The 24,604-nt window shown below is 26.8% G+C and overlaps 1 protein-coding gene across 3 annotated transcripts; it reads left to right on the plus strand.

Moving 5' to 3' along the window:
• The first annotated feature begins 2,572 nt into the window (after nt 1-2,572).
• On the plus strand, nt 2,573-23,581 carry LOC113552828 (lysosomal alpha-mannosidase-like). 3 transcript variants are annotated; one of them, XM_026955780.1, is made up of 16 exons: nt 2,573-2,911; nt 5,746-5,848; nt 7,296-7,377; nt 7,492-7,677; nt 8,702-8,907; nt 13,920-14,056; nt 14,435-14,568; nt 17,990-18,209; nt 18,501-18,700; nt 19,356-19,773; nt 20,276-20,492; nt 20,582-20,699; nt 20,780-21,056; nt 21,144-21,383; nt 22,629-22,778; nt 23,144-23,581. In XM_026955780.1, the coding sequence occupies exons 1-16, from the start codon at nt 2,807-2,809 to the stop codon at nt 23,315-23,317; spliced, it is 2,967 nt and encodes a 988-aa protein (XP_026811581.1). In that variant the 5' UTR covers nt 2,573-2,806; the 3' UTR covers nt 23,318-23,581. The 3 variants fall into 3 exon arrangements, with proteins under 3 accessions (XP_026811581.1, XP_026811580.1, XP_026811579.1); XM_026955779.1 differs by lacking the exon at nt 14,435-14,568 and adding an exon at nt 16,650-16,783; XM_026955778.1 differs by lacking the exon at nt 14,435-14,568 and adding an exon at nt 14,224-14,360 and having other exon boundaries at nt 2,574-2,911.
• The last annotated feature ends 1,023 nt before the right edge of the window (nt 23,582-24,604 follow it).

The raw sequence follows: 24,604 nt of genomic DNA on the forward strand, positions 1-24,604 counted from the left end.
ATATTAATCTTTTACACCAGTAAAGTGGACTTATCACAAATAAAAACATTTGACGTACTTCCTTTATATCTGTGCAAATTTATCACTAATTAAATAGGTCATTTCATTATGTATAATATTTTTTAATGTTTATTTTTAATTAAAGTAGTAAAATAATTATTCAATTACTATACAAATACAATAAATAGTACAAAAAAAAAAATAAAATATTTTTTATTAGACATAGAATATAAAATACACATTCAGTTAGACAAATAATTATTGACCATATTGTCTCACTAAATTTTTAAAACTTGTTTTGATTGATTTATTTGATTTGTTGAATCTATAATATATAATACAATTAATTTAACTAAATAGGTTAAAAATAAAAAGCAAATAATATGCCAATAAGATATATGTTTAAATGGATATGTCTATGGTATCATTTTGTGTTTTGCGTAATGATAACTTACTGACTTCGCAAAATTAGAACATATTGATAGTGCCGTTTTTAGATCTTTAAATGTATCTATCTTTAACGTTTGTTTTTTATAATATTTTATTTTTCTATTAATATTTATTATGATAACTAAGAGAATTTAGATATTTAATATAATTAGATAATTTTACCGTATGTAGATACTAATATGTGTCGCTGACAAAAACTATTTATGCCCCAACACGTATACCTCAATATCGTTCAGCGCAATAATATACCTATAAAGTGTTTTGAATTTCTTAATTTTTTTTTACTAGAGATTTCTAGGGCTACTGATATATATTGAAAGAGAAAGCACTTTTTAAATCATTTATTCTTTTTTTGAAAACGTTGAGTTAATTATTGATAAATTTTCATTTGACTACTATACATGGCATATACAACATATACTTACGTATTCAAATGTTAATATCTAATTATTAAAAAAAAAAAAAATTACAGGACAAAAAACAAACAAAACAATAATAATTGTAAGTGTAAAAATTTAAAATACTCGTATTACGAGTATATTTATGTACATTTTATTATATTTTATAAAATGATTTGTTTTTAACTGTGAAAAATTTGAATGATTGCTATGATAAATAAGGATATTTAAAATAATTTTACGGAAAGTTTGCGACACCCTAGCAGAGAACCTCTGTTCTGTAATATCGGCATATGTAAATAATATATTGTATTGCTAAAATTATTAATTTTTTTTTAACATATTTTATTTATAATTCAATAATAGTCTGTGATAATATTATCGTCGATCGAACTGGTCCGAAAGAATTATAGATCTTCGACGTTTATGACCGTTCACGTTTTCACTAAATAGACATAAGTCTTCGAATATTTTTCATCAGATTTTTCAACTATCAAAAAAAAAAAAAATGGATATTTTATCTTATCCCCACAAGGGAATGTATAAATATAGTAACTTAAATTTATTGTATTAACACCAGAAACCACTTTATATTAACATATAATAACACGCCAAACGAAAAATTGACAAACCACGAGAGAAATTCCATACATTTATAATACGTTTATATATTTAAATACTTCATATTTTTATGTAACAATATGTTAATAAAAATATCATGAGAAAATCGTACAGCGTAAATTTCAATGGCTATTTTTAAATTTAATTTATTGTAGATATTATTTACAATTTAGTGAATAAATATTTGTTAAATTTATTTGAATATGTAAAAAAACAGCGTCTTGAAATGTAAAATGTTCTAAAAAAAATTATTTATTTAAAAATGGCTAATTTTTATTTTGGAACAATATGCTTAAATTATATATGAGGATTTAAAGTCAAAAAGAAATTTAAATAAAGGCAAAAGAAGCAATTTTAGCTTCTAAACGTAGGCATTCAATTTTATTTAAAAAAAGTAAATGCAAGAACTATGAACAAAAGAGCTTGTGTTTATTTATTGCTAATATTTAAAAACGTATTGTCAGTAAAAGTAGGTAAAAGTCATTCATATTTTAATGTACACGGTAAAACTCGACCATGTTTTTAAAAGTTTTTTCTAAGTAGTAAATAACGAATGTCGCGAGAAAAATGAAACTAATTTTAAATAATTTACTTTAAACTAGGCACTTGCTATTCGCTACTCTGCGTACATATTAAACATCCGAGAAGCATATTATATGACGTTGATTACTGCGTACATATTGAAATAATGATTTTATTTTGATTATTATAAATTTTTTTCAAATCAATCATAATGTCCATTCACTTCGCTCATACTTCGGACCACAATCACTCGTTATAACACTCTAACGAAAGTATAGCAAAATATATTAATAATGTTAACAAAAGACCGGTGTAGTGTTAACTACTGGGGATTGCAGACAATGCGCCGACAATTATAGGTAATACTCGTCGCCTACAATATGCTTCATTAACTTTTGCAATAACAATCAAACCGACAAAAACCGTTAACGGATAAGCGTTTGCTTGTGTTTTATCTTTTCAACGGTGTTTTTATTTTGAACACCTGACCGCTGATCAAAGGTTATTGTGGCTGAGATAACATCGTAATCGGCTACCACTCACTCGCACGCACACACTCACACTCGCGCGGTGTAATCTGTTCACAGGAGGAGTAGTGAAACCGGTAGAATGGCACACTATAATACCGGTCAAAACGTCCGGTCTTCGTATCAGTCGGCAACTATTACAACTGCCGACTTCAACTAATGCAGCGGTTGTTGAATTCGCGCTCGTCTTGCTCTCGCTGAACTTTGTGGCTGATGACAATAATAGTGTATTATTATTATTTTAGTTGTGTCGAAAAGCCGTTTTCGCATACCTAATAATTACGAAACATGCATTACTCAGTTGACAAGGCGTTGCTGGTGCTGATCGCTTGCACGAGTACTTACGCCTTACCCTGGAGAAAAAGCGAACCGAGTGCAAAATGTGGATATGAGGTACGGTCATATAGTAGTGTACGAATAATAAAATAATATAAATAGTATATATAATACATTCGCATTAAATGTTACACTGTATAGTATATTTAGGTAGTATACTTAAATAACTAATATTCATTAACAGGTAGTTTTTTTTATTGATATCTTAAACATAATTAAATATATATTAATTATAGACTTATAATCAAACAATAAAAATAATAGCATTGTAATGTTTTTTACGTTGAACCTGTCAACTATTTTATTTATGTTTGCAGTGTCTTAATTTTACAACATAAAATATAGATGACATACATTTATTCTTTATAATTAGTAATCAAACGTTTTATTAATCAATATTTGAGTTAAACAGTAATCGTTTTCATGTCTTATCGTTAGGTTCGTTCATCCAATAATAATACAGCGTGAATTAATCGTTAAATTATATATTATTTTAGTATTTATTAAATATTTTTTTACTTATAAAATAACTGATTTTTAAAAAAGTTAATTAAAAATGTATAAATAATAAAAATCTAATCTGCCTGGTTTTTTTTAATCAGTATTGGCATATTATCTATGCATGTACGATATTTTAATAAAAATTAAATAATAATAATTGCTTTAATGATAAGCAAGGATATAACATTATATTAACAATTAAAACAATTTATCGCTCGCCATGGTGATTTATATATGAGTGTGAATGGCGTTAAAGTTGAATGAGATCATAATAAATAAAATCTATTGTTTCGGAAGAATCCGACTGCATTTATTTATCGAATAATAAAAAAAATCCTTGACATATACAAAACGGTTGCGTAGTACTAAATAAACTCCAATATTGTCAAATTTAAAATTGCACAATATTTTCTATATAAAACGAAATTAAAAGTTTTTTGTCAGTAAAAAATAAATAAATAATAATAACCGATATTTTAAAGTTGATTTATTTATTCAATAATCAGTCCTATCAAATACTTTAATTTGATATTTCGTTTAAATTTTAAAAATTTTTAAAAAAAATTAGATATATGCATAATATCAAAATTGTTAACTAACTTCATCAGAATAAAAAATAAACATTTCTTTTCAAATATGGATCGCCAATTATTGAAGATAAATACTTGCACTTATATACAATTTTTTTAAATTTTATATGACATAATACTTGATAATATTAATTGAAGCTTTAATGCGTTTCAATTAGGAAGTAGACAATTTTTTTATGGATATCCATTGAGAATAAACACATTTTTGATATTGTTTCAACTTTTTTAAGCCATTAACTTAAATTGATTAAATATTTTGTGCTGGTGAATAAACACTATGCAATTGTATCAGTTACAGTATAAATTATGTAGGAGCTTACTGGATCACTGGTTGATATATAGATTAATTATATTTTGTTATTTCTACATATTTTTTTATTTTTTTATAAAACTTGACAGCATTGCACAAAATTAAAATATATTTTAACACATAACAGCCATGTTATAAAAAAGGTACCATTGATAAACACAATTTGCAATAATTGTATTTCACTAATATATGTGTGATTATAAAAATATATACTATCGTTTGAAATTCTAAATGCGTGTACGAGATTAAAACGAATTGAACCGTATAATATTCGCCTATATTGTTCAAGTATCGACATTAAAACATTGTGTTTATTTAAGTAATGGAATACTATGTATGTAATTTAGTCAAATCATTTTATTACAATGCAGTTTTAAAGGATTATTGGTGTCGTGGTAAAACTCTTGGATTTTATTTGATGATAAAACGGCATATAAACAACAGAACAATACATTTTCGATGTACAAATCAGTGTTACAAGTTTAGCATTTCTGGTAGAAAAAATACTAGTGAATTAATTTTTTTGTTGAATTATTTTAAACTATATTACGTAACACAATTAAATCAGTTATGATACATGAGTATTAAAAGCTGTTAAAAATGATTCAATTATTTTTATTATTGAACAAATTAAACTTTTGTATACAATATGCATGTATAAAACTAGTTAAACTAGCCAGTTATTGATTGCTAAATAATATAGGTAAATATAGGTAAACTCGGATATATACATAAAATATTATTAATGTAAAATGGTACCTGTTTAAAATTTTAATTCACAGTAATTAGGTATTATCAGTAGATAAAATCTAAATACATCGAGAATTTAAATAATATAGAATGTGGCCAAACGTAGTAGAACGCGATAAAATTAAATAAATAATGTAATAAATTATCCATATTACACGAAGCTTACCGTACATCTGATGCTTTATCGATGCTTTAGTAACTAAAGTTTAGTTGATAGATTATCGTACACGTTGATTGGTTGTTCAGTTTTTATTTTAGTTTTACAAAGGTATTCCACACATACATATACATTATACAATACACATATATACACTATACAGGTATACAGCATACAACTCGGGTATCTACGTTTAAAGACATAAAATTATATGTAAACCAGTGACGGTGAAAAGAATCTCACGAATAAGTAAAACCATTTTAGAGTTATTATATACAACGTATATACCGTATCTACGCCGATAAACGTTTAACGAGGAATAATAAATAACACATATTATCTTTTTATAATTGAAAATGACAAGTCCGGCCATTTTTTGTAATATTTTTGATTAACTGCGAACCATGGTAATACAGATATACCATCTGGGCAAACTTCCCTATATTATTAAATAAACCAAGCACGTATACAAATAATAATGACGTTTCCTGCACAATCTTATATTTGTAGAACGACTTAACGGTGAACATTTACTGAGACGAGTAATATTTATTTTTTTTATTTTTATGGTTATTTTTTTCAGTCGTGTCATCCGGTCAAAGATGGATATCTCAATGTGCACTTTATACCTCATACACACGATGACGTTGGCTGGCTGAAGACCGTCGATCAATATTATTTCGGCAGTAATTATATTATAATAGTATACAATTAATCATTTAGTTTTAATAATCCAAAAAATCTATTTTGACTTATTCGAATGTAGTACATCAATACAATAAGTAATAATACAAAATATGTAATCTATTATAGTGATTATACATAATATAACTTTAATGGTATAAATAAAAAAGAAAAACCTGTATATTTTATAAATAAATAACACTTAAGTTATAGATCAAAACATTAAATAATATAATATACATTGAAGTACCTTTATACCAGGGGTGGCCAATCCACAGCTCGCGTTATAGACTTTTGCGATTCGCATCTTACCTATCGTAACATTTTTACAAAAAAAAATTTTAATATGAATTTATGTATATTTATATTTATGTATGACTTATTTTTTTTTTTTTACATTTTGGCTCTTCTATATTTATTAATATGTTTGGTGGCTCGCGAGTTTCTTCTCGCTGGCCACCCCTGCTATATACAACTAGGCTGACCCATATATTTTATTTAAATGTGCCACATTTATTTTGTAAAATATTTATGCAAATTTTACCATATTCAATCCTCGTGATTTATATTTTTAATTTATTTCGATTTAATTGATTTACACGTCATATTTTTTATTTGATGTTATGACGCACAAAGTTTTATTTTGAAAATGTGGGTGTATAAATTGTTTCTTATTTATACATTTTAAGTACTTGCCTATTTAAAGTTTAAAAAAGTAAGGTCACAAATAAACTTAAAACATTGTGATGTACTTATCTACTTATCTAAAAGCTTAAAAATAATATAATATACTATAATAAATTATTAGTTTGATATTTGATATTTTAAACACTAAAAGTGTCAAATGAGTATTCTGTTTCAGAACATAATGTTAAAAAATTGATGGGTTGCCATTTGGAAAAATACACATAAAAAACACATTAAAACATTTTGAAAAATCACCTGAAATTTACAAAATAATATTATTGAGTATTATTGAGTTATAATTAGAAAAACTGTTATTGATATTGTAAAAAAAAATTAATTTAAGATAAAAAGAACATTTAAAAAATTTAAAATGTTAGTTAATACTTAGTAAAATAAATACTGATTATTTCTTATAAGAGTTTCTGCAACTTAAGTTCATGTTATTACGTGCAAAAATAATATAATTAAATTAATACATTTAAATATTATACATAATGCTATGTAAACTAAATACATGTATACCGATGCATAGTATTAAATTTGTGCTGTAAATTTAATTACTTTGTAAACTCTTTTCGGTTAGTTTATGCTGACACAACTAATTATTCTGCTTTGCTGTAATATAAGTTCATATTGTTCATAGCGTATAATACAATATTGTATGTACTAATGTACGTATAGAAAAAAAAAAACAAAAGAATGGCTGTTTTATGTTCGTATGATATTTTTTTATTAATTAATCATTTTTTTCTTTATTTTTAGCAAACAGTTCCATTCAATTGGCCGGCGTACAATTTATTTTAGACTCTGTAGTTAACGAACTGGCAAAAGACCCGAACAAGAGGTAGGTTCTAAAGATAAATATATTCTGTTACGAGCTGTTGATAAAAGTAATAGCCCTTATACCCTCCCCCGAACTCTTTTAATTAACGTGTCTTGTATGTCTCTTTGCCGTCAGGTTCATCTACGTAGAGACGGCATTCTTCTGGAAATGGTGGGTAGATCAGTCCGAGGAGACGCAGAGTATCGTAAAAGACCTAGTGGCCTCTGGGCGGCTGGAGTTTATCGGCGGCGCGTGGAGCATGAACGATGAAGCCGCTTCAAATTATGTGTCCATTGTCGACCAGTTTACTTGGGGTTTACGGTAAATAATAAATGCGTCGGTTTCGTAAAGCTCAACGGGTACGGTGTAAATCGCTTATGTCGTCACCGCGCAGATCGATTGTTAACCGTACCTGGTACCTATAATAATAAAATTAGCATCCACCCAATTGGTAACCATTTGAATTTCATTCATGGTAATGACCATTTGTCATTCGTATACTTAATGAGTAATGACAAAGGACGTTCATTAGAAATTTCGGTTGACGTTTATTTCGCATGAATTTGCGAATAATACAATAAGAACCAAGGTCGGAACAAAATATATGTGTGAATTTTGGGACTAATACGAAACAGTCCAAGACCAGTGTAAAATATATTATATATGCTCCTAAACCACCAAAATAGGTAATATTACATTACAAAAAATATATATATTTTATAAACATTTTGTTTTAGTCGATAGTATAATACTGGTAATTAAAAAAAACATTGCATAGGTTAACGATTTCGTTTGTATAAAATGTTTACCACTGATTGAGGAGACTCAGGTCTCCGCAATATTTATTAAAATTAAAACGGGGTTTGTAGTACCACACCTCCTCCAATTACGGTTATTGGTGTACAAATACAAATTATTAATTATGAGATAATTTACATTCAATATCTATCTCATATTTACCCGATATGTATTAAACAAACGGAATAAAATGAAAAATACGAATATTCGTTGTAAAATATTACTTATACTGTGTGTTCAATTTATTTTTTTACCACATATTTTGTGAAAAACTCAACAATTCTTATAGTTTGTGTTTAAATCACAAATTTAAAATACTGTGCCATAAAATCAACATTTTAAATTTATTTTTATTTTTTCAATAATATTCATTGTATTTAATTCGAAAATTGATGTTTACTTAGAAATTACTTCATAAGGACTTAGTAGAGTTTTTTAAAGTAGAGTTTAAATCCTCTTAAGTTCCATCCTTATTTTGTCCATAAGTACATCTACCTAAATAATTTACGGAATTTCTAATCAACTAAAATCACTGGCTTGGTCACAGAAAATTAAATGATACGTTCGGCGAATGTGGAAGACCTCATATCGGGTGGCAAATCGATCCATTTGGTCACTCGAGGCAAATGGCTACATTGTTTTCACAATTCGGTTACGATGGACTATTTTTTGGAAGATTGGACTTCGAGGACAAAATACAAAGGCTGACGAATAAGACGGCGGAAATGATATGGCAATCCAGTCCTAATATCGGTAATTATAATATAGTACAACAATATACTAGAGAACTTGTTCATCGGACCGATTTCGTTTGTTATGTGTTATCTGTCTTTTAATAACGAAAACAACATCTGTTTTTGTAATGATAAGTAAAGTTATACGTACGTAAAGAGAGATTAAATCTTTTAACGTCAACGAAATATTACGAGATCGGACTTTGAAGTAAACTATCAGATGCGGTAATTCGAACCAACATAAATTATTATATTATAATATAACGTTTTTTTTTTTTTTTGTACAACGACAATAATAATAAGAAAAATATTTTAAATCCCGTTTTATCAAGACGAATAAAGCTCGAGGCTATTGGTTTTACAATATTTTTAAAAAGTTTTTTTTCTCGGGGTAGACAATTTAAGCACTAATGATTTTACTTCGAGAAAAACAATTTTAGAGTATCTAGTTTGAAAAATGTATTTTAAATAGTGTGATAAAAATATGGAGAAGAATATTTGTAAATGCATCATTATTGAACAAAATGTGTACAATTTTTAGATAAACCTGTGTGAAGTACCATTTAAAATATTGTTTTAAATGCAAGATCATTTTAAAAATTAAAAAAATAAATACAATTAATAAATATTACTAATTACAATTATTAATTAATAAATACACACCTAAAAGAATACTTGAGTTTGAATCATATTATAGGAAGCGAAACCAATGCTCAATATCCAATTTTGTCTTAATTACTTATTGGTGTACACATTTTTGTATAGAATGGCATAAAAATACTTACGAGTTAAAGAACAATATTATAATTATAAATTTTTAATTCAATAATTTCAGTATTGTATCCAGACAATTTTAGTCAATCGCTTCTTTATAAATGTATTAGGTATACTGGTATGCATACTTAATACCTACTAATAACGCCCTCAAGCGTAAAATAATACAATTATTATACGCTTCACAGTTTATTTAAAATTTAATTTATGAATTTTTATATATATTGGATTTGTTTATACATGATTAAATGGTATAGTTTAAAATTAGTTTTAGTTAAATAAGACAGATATTAATGATTTGTTGATTGAAAAAACTTGCGGTAAACATAATTATAATATTGTACTAAAAATAAACCAACGTTATTCATTATAATATTATTTAGTGTTTATCTTTAGGTAATATTATTCAATATTTAATCAATCTCCTCATTTATTGTTGATCACTTACAACCAGGAACCACTGCATTGCAATACATAACGAAATCTTTAATCTAACCGCGTTAATATATTTCTCACGTACACAATACAATTTGTTTTATTAAACTCATTATTATTATCACAGTGTTTACAAAATGGATCATAATATCCAAGTTGTATCTTTTGAAAGATAATCTTCAACTTTATATCTAATTTCGTTATACTCGTGTTATTGCAGACTTTCTTTTTAAGCCAACATTTTTAATTAGCTTAGCCGCTCGTTCAGTAATATTTTATCTTTTAAATTAAATGTATCATATTTTCACCGGATAATACCCCCCCTAAGTGTTACCACCTATTCAATTCATCATCTTAAATTAATTTGCTCCACTCTCTATATTTTTCATACAAATTCACATTTTTTCCGATGCGTTTATCTTTGAATGATCGTGAATATAGCGTATACACTCGGTTATCGCTCTATCTCACGAAAAATTCATGTGTAAATGTAATATCTGGTTAGTTGTGATTTTTCATTTGTTTAAAATTAATACTAGATAATACTAAATAAACTGGGTAATTGTATTATCACATTTTCTTGGTTGGTTGAATGTATTTAGAAATGTTTTTAATTTCCAGTGTTCAAAAAATGGATTCAATTATTCTTCCATTCTAAATTTGTCGACCAATGATATCCATTTAGGACTATTCAGAATCAATATATTGGTACATTTAAATGTTTGTATTATAATTTTCACTTCATATAATATGCGTTATTAGTGGACTAGTTTTTCCTATAGGATTATAACTCAATCATTACAATCCACAATAAAATATAAATTAGGTTGTATATTGCTTATTGTTACAATGACATAATGATATAATATTATAATTATTAAGATTATAATACAAATATTAAAACCTAAAATATCATAAATATTTAGATTGCAATTAAGTATGAATATAGTAAAAATAATATAAAAAATGTTACGAATAAAAAATATAAATTTTAATTAAAGACATTAGTAGTGTTTATTGACTCCAACATTTTTTCATTCAATTAAAAACATAAATATTGCTAGTGGTATCTTAAACCAGTAATTTACAATATATGTTTATTGATCTTAACATTGTGTAATGTGTATACAACAATAGTATTTATTGACAATTTTATTAAACAGTTTTACTGGCGCATTAACAATATGGTTTTTGTTTAATATCAATATAGGTTTTTATAAATATTATTTTGATTTTTTTTTTACCAGCATCATAATATTTCTTATAAATTTCTTTATTCCCACCAATAATGTTCACAATGTTGTATTTTATAATTTTATAATGTTAAATACATTTTTTTATAGATAATTATAAAAAATATAATATTTATTGTATGTGTGTGATTACTATAATGAGCACATAATGATAAAAGTGTAATAATAAATACTAAACAAGGTACTAATATTTATTTTACGAGAATATTACGTGTTAAGTAACAACCAGTTCAATAAGAATATGTTTGGTGAAAACCTGGTGATTGAATTTTTAAAAGGTACAATTTCGCTTCGGGCATACATTTTGACTCAGATGGGAGTTGAATTAAATTATTCATTTGAAATGTTATAGCTTTAAGTATTAATTTCTATAAACTAAAATATCATGAACTCAAGTTTGTATTATCCATGTTATAACCCCAGCATCGTATTTTCTTTAATAAAATTGAAATAATTCAAAATCTCATTAGATTCATGTATATTTTTGGCACTGATGGTCAACCCTTCGTTAATCACTCGTTATTTTGTGACGTTAGTTATTGCGTGGGATAAAATAATTGTACCCAATAGTACGAGTATTTGTTGTTTTAAACCATTTGAATTACGTTTTATTTGTTTTTATTATGATTAAATGGATACCTAAAAATATCAAAGTTAGTCAGTTTATATATTAATGGAAAACAAAACTAACATTTTACAAATAAAAACTAAAAAATCCTAATCTTTAAAATTGTAAAGCCACTATAAAATAAAAACAAACAAAAAACTTTGCTAGACATAATAAAATACATTTTCATAGTATAATTGATCGAGATAAAAATATATTTTCACTACCTACAATCTAAATAATTTCTCCAGGATATTAACACCATATTCATGATCTTGGCACTAAAATGTATACGTTTAGACACACGAGGAACTCACGTAAACAGTAGTAATTGACGGGAATGCAATATTTGGAAATAACAAAACTTAACACAAACATTAAAATAAAAAAAATGGATCTCACCTATTGACGAGAGTTACACAAAAATTGGTCTACCATTAATGAATAATAATATTATAATTAACCTTATTCACATATAAACTCGGAGTAAATGTGCAAGTATCTCGCACAATTGACGGAAGGATAAAAACATTTTACGCAATAACCGAAATTATTATAAGAGTTATTAATTAGTTAAATGATGCAAGCGTGTACTGAAGGTGAGCAACACGTGTTCCAGAATATACGTCCGATATTCGACTCTTGTCACAAAAGGACAAAATATCGATTCTTATTTTGTATTTTAAGCTTTACAGCGAATTGACATAATATTAAACTTACTGGTAAGAACTTTATTTTTTGTGTTCTCTCGTTAATATTTTACAAGATTTTTTAATTTATAAGTGAGTTTATGAGCATTTTTATAAATTGACATTTATACACGTTATAAATATATAATTTTATTTTCACATTTAAATTTAATAATAGTGCCGCATTCGTTGTAATTAGGGTTTTAAAATTTCATGAAATTTATTTTTTTGAAATATTTCATTTCAATGAAAAATAAAGTATAAATTATTATATCTTAAAGTTTATAATCACGTCAACTTACAAGTGAAAATTTTTAAAAGTTGGTTTATTGTGTGAAATAAAGAAAATATGTATAATAAATAATAACCGATAACCAATAAGGATCCAATTAATAATAATACAAGTGGTAAATTCTAGGGCTCGGAAGTTGTTGTAGATATTTACTTTTTTTTTTTTGGAATAGTTCATTTATTGCTTAGTGAGCTAGCTAAAAATCTTTTCCAGACACTACGAAAAAATTATCAAAAATATATAGTGTATATTTTTTAATATTATTTTCTATACATATTATTTCTTATCAACTATATAACCGAACACGTTTAAAAGAAGAAAAAATATTTTTCAATATTTCATTGAAATATTTCAAATTTAGAACCCTAGTTGTAATATTTAGGTTAACAATACAAAATTTAAACTGTGTTATGTAATTGTATTTATATTATTCGTTAGTAAGACGGCGACAATACGCACTTGTACAACGTATGTAAAGAATTGTAAATATACTGTCGGTCCACTGGTTTATTTGATAAAAAAAATTTTTTCCGCTCTCTGCACCAATTCTACCATTCTCGATTCACTGCTCCTTTTTACATTCCAAATATCACCGTTTATTATATTATGTATATATGATCGACGAGCGTATTGGAGGGTTGATATCCAACACCAATGTTGACTCTACTTTTAATTTTTCATTGTATTTTAATTAATTTAAGTTAAGTCGTGTGATATCATAAACATGAATTGTATTAGATCGTATTCGTGTTTTAAAGACTATACCCGTTCATTATATTGAAATATTATGCATAAGTCTTCAAATGCGTAAATTCGGTAAACCTAAACTTATTGTATCGGTAACATATTTTGTGGCCCGGCATACCACATGCAGTTTACTGTTCATTATTATTATAATATATGCGTATATATAGACAGTTGTAATTGAGTGCCATAAATATGTTCTTCACCAATCTCATATTCGTTTCACTTTTGATTTAGGTTCATCGGCAGATCTCTACACACAAGTTCTCTACAACTATTACAGCGCACCCGACGGCTTTTGTTTCGACATCGTGTGTGGCGTTAACCCAATCGTGGACGACATAAGGAGTCCCGAGTACAACGTAGAGGCCAAGGTAGAGTATTGAAAAATAAAATCCTTCCTCCTTTCCCTTCCCCAATGATCCTTATGCATATTTTTGTCGTCAATCACTCCGTTGGCTGTTCGCGAATTTAATAATATATACATTATATATATTATATTATATTTTTGTGCACTCTGCATGAAAAATAAATAAATTAGGCGAATTATTTGATCAATTACTTGCGGTACCAAGAGAATGGATACCAGAACCACGGCAACGTGATATTGACAATGGGCGGAGACTTTACGTACCAAGATGCCAATTACTATTTCAAATCCTTAGACAAATTAATCAAGTAAATCACTAACGTTATATATTCGATTATTAAGCACATGTACGTACGAATGTACGTTGTATATACACACGCAGGCGAACCGGTTGATTGAGTACGTTAAAAAACAAAGTTCTCAATACCGCTCTAACAGTGTGATATTAACAATGGGCGAAGACTTCCAGTACACTTCTGCTGCTATTAACTTTCGTAGTATGGACAAACTCATTAAGTTAGTACACGCGACGTGGTGCACAATCACATTTTATATAGTTTTTTTTTTTTTTTTTGGTTTCACTTCATTTACACGCGGCGAAATAATAATCATTAAATCGCTTAAATGACCCGTTGTGTGGACGTATATAATATTAATAAGTGTATATGACATGTAATTCGTCTTTATAAACGTCCTGCAGTGAAATATTAATACATCATTATTGGTTTAGCACAACGTAACAACAATAATTGATAATTTTTTGGTTTGTTTTTAAAATTGTATACCTATGATCATATTAACACGGTCCGAATTGCAGTTTTTCGTGGTATTGTGTTAATGACGTGAGTATTGTTATGGGCAACATGGCATGTACGTCGTGTATTATGGTAGATAAAATAATGATTAGAAATTTCGAAGTTAAAAATAATCGTTTTAACGAGAAATTTAAAAAGTCTGAACATAATTATTTTTACGTTTATATTTAGTACAATATACAATTTTAACAACTATAAATTATTAACCTAAATTCAAATAATTATAATTTTGATTCGATTAAAAATTAACTGATGTATGCTTATAAGTTTCGCGAAACCAATAATATTATAATTTATAATAATTTATAATAATTTATTCATGTATAACGTGTAACAATATATTTCATTTATTTAAACCACATTTATTTCTTAGAATTTCATATTAAATTAAAGTAAAACAAGTTCTAAAAGCCGGGTTCAAAATTATTTTAATGAAGAAAGGCAAAAATAATAAGAAATATACTTTTATCTTAAAATAAGTTTTCTTATAAATAAATTTGATTATCTTAAGTAATAAACTTGAAATTCTTCAAGTTTAATATAATTTCAATTATATTCTTTATGTATAGAACAATTTTTTTTTTTTTTTTTTAAAAAAAATCCTCAAACTAAAAGTGTAAAATATAAAATATATGTTTTGAAATCAATAGGTTAGGTTATTAAATTACACTCAATAAAATATTAACTCTTCCGATTTTCAAAAATATTTATTGATTTTTGAGTTTTATATTTTATCACGTCTTATTTTATCTTTTTTCCATAATAAATATGTATTAAAATAATGAGAACTGGATTCATTATTTCTAATTTCTATGACCCCGGATAAAACACATTAAATATGTAGTGCAAAGTGTTAACTTTCCGAAACTTTCATAAGCCTCTTTATTATTGACAATGTTTCAATAATATACTTATGAGTTAAAGTTATTAATTTTTTTCCGCGGTAGAATTTAAATAAAACAATAACATTTAAATCAAGACCAAGTAAATAATTTCTAGCTAAAGGTTTTTCAGCTTTTGGCCATACATTACATAGGTTTTTATACATCCTAAATAACTTAATAATTATAAAATTTCTATTATAAAAATCAAAATGATTTCTTTAGTTTAATATATAATAATAAAAAATAGAAAGCAATGTTTTATTTTATTTGTTTTATAAGATAGTGCTGCGATTATTTTAATTTTACAATGATTATCATATCCGTCATTTTCAGAATAACCACAGCTTATCAAATATTGGTTATAATTTTGTAGAAAACATCTATGATGGTATTTCTTATAGCTTATTTACTTAAAAATACTAAGCTTTTTATAAATTATAATACTTGGAAATTATTATTGATTAAAAATAACGTTTGTTTTGAACGCAATCTTCAGGGATTTATCAGTGACGCACAGAATGAAAGCAATATTGACTTGTTAGCATTTATTCGTTTACTAATAAAATGGATAAAACTGTATGCTCATTTTTTCGTCGAAATATCCTAAGTAATTAAATCCACTAAATATTGTTATTTTATGCCACTACAAAAACAGCATATTATTATTATAATATATTATTTATTAAAAAATCAAACAATAGCATAACGAGTTTAACTCGTATTATTTGCCAGAATAAAACATTTTACCCGCTATTAAAATGAACGAAATATGATTGCTGCTTGTAGTTATTCAATAAATCAATCAAGTACAGTTCATATATTATACAATTAAAATATCGCGCATGGGTTTTTTTTTTTTTTTTTTATCGGAAATCTTAATATTGGTCAATGTTTTCAGGCACAAAGGCTTATTGCATATGCAACCAACCAATCCTCTCACTATCGAACTAATCATATTATATTAACAATGGGTGATGATTTCCAATACACAGATGCAGCTGTTAATTTTTATAGCATGGATAAACTAATTAAGTCAGTATAATATTGTATATGATGTGCATTCATAGTTTTTCAAATTTAATGGTTCATTCAAAGAACGAGCATATTGTTATTTTAAATTATTTATTATTTTACTTGGGTATTTTAAGAAACATTATGAGTAAACAATTTATAACTCGATTGAAAAACGAATGGAATAATTGTTAAAAAGACGTAATACTAAATCATTTTACATTTTTACAATCTTGGAAATAATAACAATATCATAAATTACATAAACTTGCAGTTATATTAGTATTGTTGTTTTTTTAAATATATAACTTTCATCTGGCTTTCACCCGTGGAACATTTAAAATGAAATAAGTTTGTTTTAATAAATATTATTTTTATTCTGAAATGAATGCATATAGTACTTTCAAAAGGTTTTTATTAAATAGAATTATATTAAGTGCGCGCATCTAAAAGTCATATTATAATGTTTGTTTGTATGACAATAATAGTTTTTTTTAATGCATTCAATATTAATTAACCACCCAGATAAAAATAATAACAGAATGGACTACGAATCTACTAATTACTATTTATTATTAAAGTGTATACAATATAAATTTAAATTTATTTTCATTTTAGAAATAAAACCCTTTAAGATTTAAATATTTTGTAATTAATACTGTACATTATATTATTATGACGTGTGTGTGTGTGTGTGTGTTTATTAAGTCATTAATATAACTCTTCGTATAATTTCCCGTTAAGCACTTTTTCAAACTCGTTTTATTCTACTTTGATTTCTAGAGTTGTAGTCCTTATATTTATAAATTCCTAATGAAACTTAACAATTCAAATCATAAAATTATAGAAAATTGATACTGATCATTTATATCTTATATACCTACATATATACGAGTTATAAAAAATAATAGTAAACGCAATCGTGTAATAAAGCAATATTTTTCAAAAATTAAATTTTAAAATATTATTAATTAGAACAAAGCTATTGGTGCACAGCCGGTAGTGAGACGGAAAAAATACTATATCAGGACACTCTATATAGTATATTTTATGTTTGCCACTGCACCATTAACAATACAATTATTTGAAAACTATTTTACACGGTGGTTTGGTTTAGTCAGAAAGTAAAATTAATTATTTTAACAACTGTGGTATATGGACAATTAATTTTCTTTGATTAATCAAAATATTCTCAGATTCCGAACTTTAACCTTTTATCGTTTGTAGACATATAAACTCAAAACAAGCGTCCGGAAGTAAAGTCAATGCTATTTATTCTACACCATCATGTTATCTGAAAGCTGTAAACGATCAGAAAATTACGTTTCCAACCAAGCAAGACGACTTCTTCCCGTACAAAAGTGACAAACATTCGTATTGGACTGGGTATTTTACGTCCAGGCCCACACAAAAATACTACGAAAGAAGGGGAAATAATCATTTACAGGTACGTAACCCAACTAATTGAAATCATTGAGTGTGCTATACATTTGACTTAACTTTTACGTACACCATACACATTCAATACGCTCAATAATTCTTCTAATCGTGTTTTAATATAAATTATATCGAAATACTCAACCTACTAACCCCAACGAAGTAGGACCCTGGCGATATTACACACATTTGTTCATAGCTGCGTGTTGTAGCGTTTACAATAATAATACATTATAATGAAACACCGTTCTATTATATTAAATCGAAATTAACATTATTTTGATTATTAATAATATTTTAGACGTGCAAACAATTGGCCGTTCAGAGCCTAACAGGCGCTAAGTATGAGCCAAAAATCACAGTGCTCCGTGAAACGATGGGGGTGATGCAACATCACGATGCCATTACCGGTACAGAGAAGCAACACGTGGCCAACGATTACGCACGGCTATTGAGCGAGGCGATCGAAGAGTGCGAAGATGCGTCGTGCACAATATTATCGTAATGCACAAACAATAATAATAATAATAATCAGTGATGTATTGGATACGGAAGTACCTACTCAGCGTGTTTTGCGAGGATATATGACGTATACTCATCACACATTTTAGTCACGTAAATAGAATATTCTAAAATTATTTGCAATTTTCCATCCGATGATTATCAAAAAAACATTTCAAGAGCCAATAGCCAATTCACGATCTCGATAAAAACTAACCGTTAATTTTTACCCTTTTAAAATATATCTATCATACGTGTCATTATGCTAGTTGCTATAGTCTTACACATACTAACGTGTGAACATTTCGAAGTTTTTAATTTCGTACCAAACCATCCATATTGCTTTTATAAAAACCACGTATACTAAATATTTTTCATTTTGGTTTTTTTTTTAGTATTTTCAATAAATATCTAAAAAGAAGGGCCCCCTTAAAGTACAAAGTGTACATCTCGTACTCAATTTGCACAGTTATTAGGACAAAATATTTATTACGGCAGAAGTGAGACGACTTTTTTCGACTTACGATAAGGTCTTTAACACCGTCGCTTATCTTAGTTATACATTCGTCAAATTAGAAATATACATCACTGATAATAATAACGGCGTGTCCGTCGAATATACAACAACTGCTGTAGTTGACGCATTCGTTTTCAGAGGTTTAGCCACCGGCATAGAAACTTCAGGGTGTAAGTCCTGTCATCTTTTGAATATCAGCCAATGCGAAGTATCCGAACACAGTGAACAGTTCGTACTCACTCTTTATAATCCGCTGAGTCGACCGGTAACGGAATTCGTCCGGTTACCCATAACCGCCGAGACGGCCTATACAGTAACCGATCCGTGGGGACAAAATCTGACGGTGCAGTTCGTACCGTTGCCAGATGCAGTACTACGTATACCAGGCCGCGAATCGTCGGCCACTGCCGAACTCGTTTTCCAGGCCGAAGATATACCGCCACTGGGGTACAAGTCGTATTTAATCACCAAACAACCGAGTAGCTATACCGACAGCTTACGGGCCAAGAGGTCAGCAGGATCGGAGACCGAAGGTCCCGTGGACGTCGGCGATAGAGTAAGCATCGCGGTTTCTAAAACATCATTATAGGACATGGGTATATGGCATAATATTAAATAAATAGTGCTATATATATTCAACTTGTATTTTTTACATTTGAAATAAACAAATCGGGTTAAAATAAGTTCCATTTTCAAAAAAATGTCTTTAATGACAGATTTTCTATTTATTAATTTGTATTAAAGACTAAAGATGCAATTGATTAAATAGTTTTCAATAGTTTTCAATCGTTTTTTTATAAAAACTTGTCAAAGTTGATCTCATTCAAGAAAAATTTAAGATGTAGGTACATGTGGATAAATACTTTATGTTTCTTACATAATATCATGCTTGCATTAAAATAATTGTATTCTGGAGTTTTCACACTAAACCAGCGTGTTTTATTTTAATAAAAAAAAAAAAATAATAATTTTCCATATGACTATTTGCTAAATACTCGAATAATTATATAACTCAGGATCATTTTTACACATATGTTTATTTAAATATATGTTTTTAGCGTTTAGGTCTAACAATCGACGACAACGACCCAAAGCGTTTTGTACTGCACGTCGACAACGAGGAAATACCGTTAATTCAGGAATTTTTATATTACAAAAGTATGCCCGGAGATAACAGAAAAGATTATAAGAGAGCCTCGGGAGCTTATATATTTCGTCCTGATGGTGCACCTATACCTCTTTGCGATAATCAGAAAAAACCACGACGTGTATCAGGTTAGAGGTTTTTTTAAATTAAATCGATTTGTATTAGCGTCACAACGATAATAATATAACATAATGATACTATTTATATCTATATTCAGGACCCGTGGTACAAGAAATCCATAAAGAATGTAATGAATGGGTAAGTCAGGTGATAAGAAAATACAACGGAAATGATAATATCGAATTCGAATGGCTTGTAGGACCAATACCAGATGAGTAAGTAAATAAAATAATTTTTATTGATTGTCCTAAACAGACCCAATAAAAAGTTACTAATTTTGTTTGTTCTTTCTCAGCGATAAAATTGGAAAGGAAATCATATCACGTTTTTACATTCCGTTTTACAAAAACAATCAAACATTCTATACCGATTCTAACGGCCGAGAAATGTTGAAACGTGTATTGAACTACAGACCTTCATTCTCATTAAAAGAAAACGTGGAAAATGTATCTGGAAACTATTATCCAATTACTTCCCGCATATCATTGACAGACCTACAAACACGATTTTCCATTCTCAATGACAGGTCTCAAGGTGGATCGAGTCTTCAGGATGGTGAAATCGAGCTCATGGTACTCGCACACATATATATTATCATTTTAGTTGTATCAAGTATTATTTTGCAATATAATTATAATGACTTTAAATATCATTCTTAGGTACATAGAAGGATATTCCACGACGATGCCTTTGGCGTTGACGAAGCGTTAAATGAGACCGCATTTGGAGTGGGCTTGGTAGCCAGAGGAAATCACTATTTAACTTTTGGATCCGTTGATAAACAATTTGCAGTAGAAAGACTATTGGCTCAAAGAAAACTTATTCGGCCACAATATTTTTTCACAAAGAAACAGAGTGTTATATCCTATGAAGAGCTAAAGAAATCCACTGCTCTACAGGTAAAACAAAATAAGTATTTTTCTGAAAACACGTTTTGAATATAAAAACTACGAATTTATTCTAATAATACTATTGATACATATTTATAATACATAAATTAGATTACACGAGTCATGAATATTTAAAGCGATGTAATAATAATTAGTTTAAATTTTATATTGTAAACCTACGACCACGTTATGTATTTCTACATTATATATATTTTAGTATGTAGGTATAAAAAGTAATGAACTACTTGCGTGTTATAATCTGGTAAAAACAAAATTAAGTTACGAGAAAATATAAAAATAAATTAACGAGATACAAAAAATTATAATAAGGATACTTAACATATTATTAATTAAATAATAAAAATTCAAAAAAACTAAATTTGTAAAATATTATTTCAAAACTACAAGGGAGACTAATACATTATAATCGACTAAGAAAACTCGCTGTCCTGGTCTATGTTATATCTTAATCCCATAGGAAAATAATTTATATTTTCAGTAAAAATATTATAGAAAAAAACTGATATCGTTTATTAAATCGAAGTAATAACAAAAACAGTGATATTATTAAGCATTAAATTACGTTTACTTTTTATATTTAACTTATCAAATTATATAAAAACGAAAACGTATTCTTGAAGAATTTCCAACTCTAATGATACATAAAATGCCAACTGTTAATATTTTTACAATTTTCAAATTATTTATTGATTAATATATTATATTAAAATAAATAATTTTTAATAAATCTGTTCTAAACAATAAGTCACAAAATATTTAATAAAAATCTAAGTTCCTACGTATAATTAAAAAGTATTGAAAAAAATAACCTTAAACAATTAAGAAATAATAGAAAAAAAATAATAATTAAATAGTTACCATCACCTTATCGTTTTAATACGTATTTATTAACTCTGGTTGTTTTATTAAAATACAAGCATTTAGTAAACTTCATTTTACAGTTTTTTAGTAGAATTGAACAGCTTATGAATAATTATAATAAGTGTTTATAGATAAATAAAAAATGTAAATTGTATTAATGAAGCATACTGCAAGTCGCAAAAATATAAAATCGACATTAAAAAAAATATAATCTGAACATAAATTTAATTAAATTTTTAAGCATGTATATTTTTTTCTGTTTGTTCAAAATATATATAATTGAGTAATACAAACTAAGTTTGCAATTAATTGGTATGCATTTTATTTTCAATTTTTTTTTGTAAAATCTTAATTGAAAATTCATTTTTTTAGTATTCTGGTTTAAAAAGACCTTTACCAAATAATGTACAGTTACTTACTTTGGAACCGTGGAAAGACGGGTCAGTGTTATTAAGATTTGAGCACATATTCGAGTACAATGAAGATAAAAATTTATCTACTCCAGTTGTTTTAGACGTGCAGGTTTGTTTTTTTTTTTTTTGTTACTAATGTAAATTTAAGATCATGTTATGTACTAAGGGCAATGTGATTAATATTTAAATATATAAAATAATAACCAAATAAAGAAAAAAGAAAAAAATAATTAATTATATTTAATTTAAAATATTTATATGGTTTTGATATATGAATTTTAAGTTTGATTTAAATCGAACATATTATATATCGTTCTAATATTTTTTATATAATTTATTGCATAGTTTGGACAACTATGAAAGTTCAGTTCATATTTAACTTGATTATACATCGAAACAATTGTTATTTCATAATTTATTATATTCTTATTGTTTTTTTTTTCATATTTTATAACGACTTGTTGATTGATTTAGGATTTGTTTACGAAGTTCCGTATAGTTTCACTGAAGGAGACAATATTGGGTGGAAATCAATGGCTCTCGGAAAACACTAAACTTACTTGGATGTCAAAAAATAAGAATTCTTCAGACACCGAACAGCCGACAAGCCTGAACAAAAATTGTCTGACCCCAAGCACATCATGTTAACTCCAATGCAAATAAGGACGTTTGTTGCCGAGATAATTCCAAATACTGCGTGATTTGTTACCTTACAAAAAATTTTAGTGTAGTGCATTTTAGAATACTACTTAGGTAGTATTTTATTTATAATTTTCAATGATACAACTTATTATATCTAGGTTCGTAGAATTTAAGGTATTTATAATTTATACATTTACATAGGTTACTCCTAATTAATATATCACAGAGGTACGATTTAGACTGATATTAAAACTGTTTTTCTACAGTGAATTTGTGTTTAATTTATTGAATGAATAATTATTTTTATAACCATGAAAAGATTATAAAAATAAGAATAAAACTAAACGATTTATAACTTAAAGGTTAGCATAGATTAGTCAGCAACTAAAATTTTACAAGTATAATATCCACATAACTGTATAGTATAAACTTAATAAAAATGAATAATTTCTGTTCAAATTCGTGAAATAAGAGCAAGAATTTTAATTATGAGTTACACGAACAATGTCAAAGTTTCTTTTTAATACTGCCATATTATAATTTCTGTTTCCTACTCAAATTAATCTTTTATTTTCAAAAGAAACGATAAAAGCAGTTTAATAATAACAAATTTACCAAAGTTTGTTATATTTTAAACCCATATTTCGATGAAATATAAAAAAATGACACATAGCTGTATATTTCTGATAATAAAATAAATTATTTATATAGTTAAGCAGAATTTTTTGTTTAAAACATCAACAATTGCTGAAATTAAACGATACCATAATTCTGAAATTAATATAATTTTCTGGCCACGAATAAGATTACTAAATTGTTATTTATGTTTATACTAAAATATCACGGTTTTCACGGATTTTTTGTGTATTTTTAAAATTTTCTAGTTAATTACCCTCAATTTTTCAGTCTTAGTCCATAGACATTTCTTTCTAAATCTATACGTTATTATCAAAAATATTATATATATTTTAAAAGGGTAGCAATTACTCAAAAATTCATACCGTTAAACTAAAACTAATAGCCTTCTGGAATATCATAATTTCATTCAGTATTTAATAATATTAAAATAATAACCAAATTATGATATTTTTTTATTTCATAATTTGTTAGGTACACAACTAATTAAATTACAAAAAGATTTTTTTATATTAAAATAGTCAAATTTAATTTTGATTCAAAAATACAAATCCATAATAATTTATTTTTAATTACATAAATTATATTATGATTAAGTAAAATATTTTTTCTAGAACTATTATTATGTAACACACATCATGTATAGGTATATCTACA

Source organism: Rhopalosiphum maidis, chromosome 2, assembly GCF_003676215.2.
Source record: "Rhopalosiphum maidis isolate BTI-1 chromosome 2, ASM367621v3, whole genome shotgun sequence".
Taxonomy (NCBI): Eukaryota; Metazoa; Arthropoda; class Insecta; order Hemiptera; family Aphididae; genus Rhopalosiphum; species Rhopalosiphum maidis.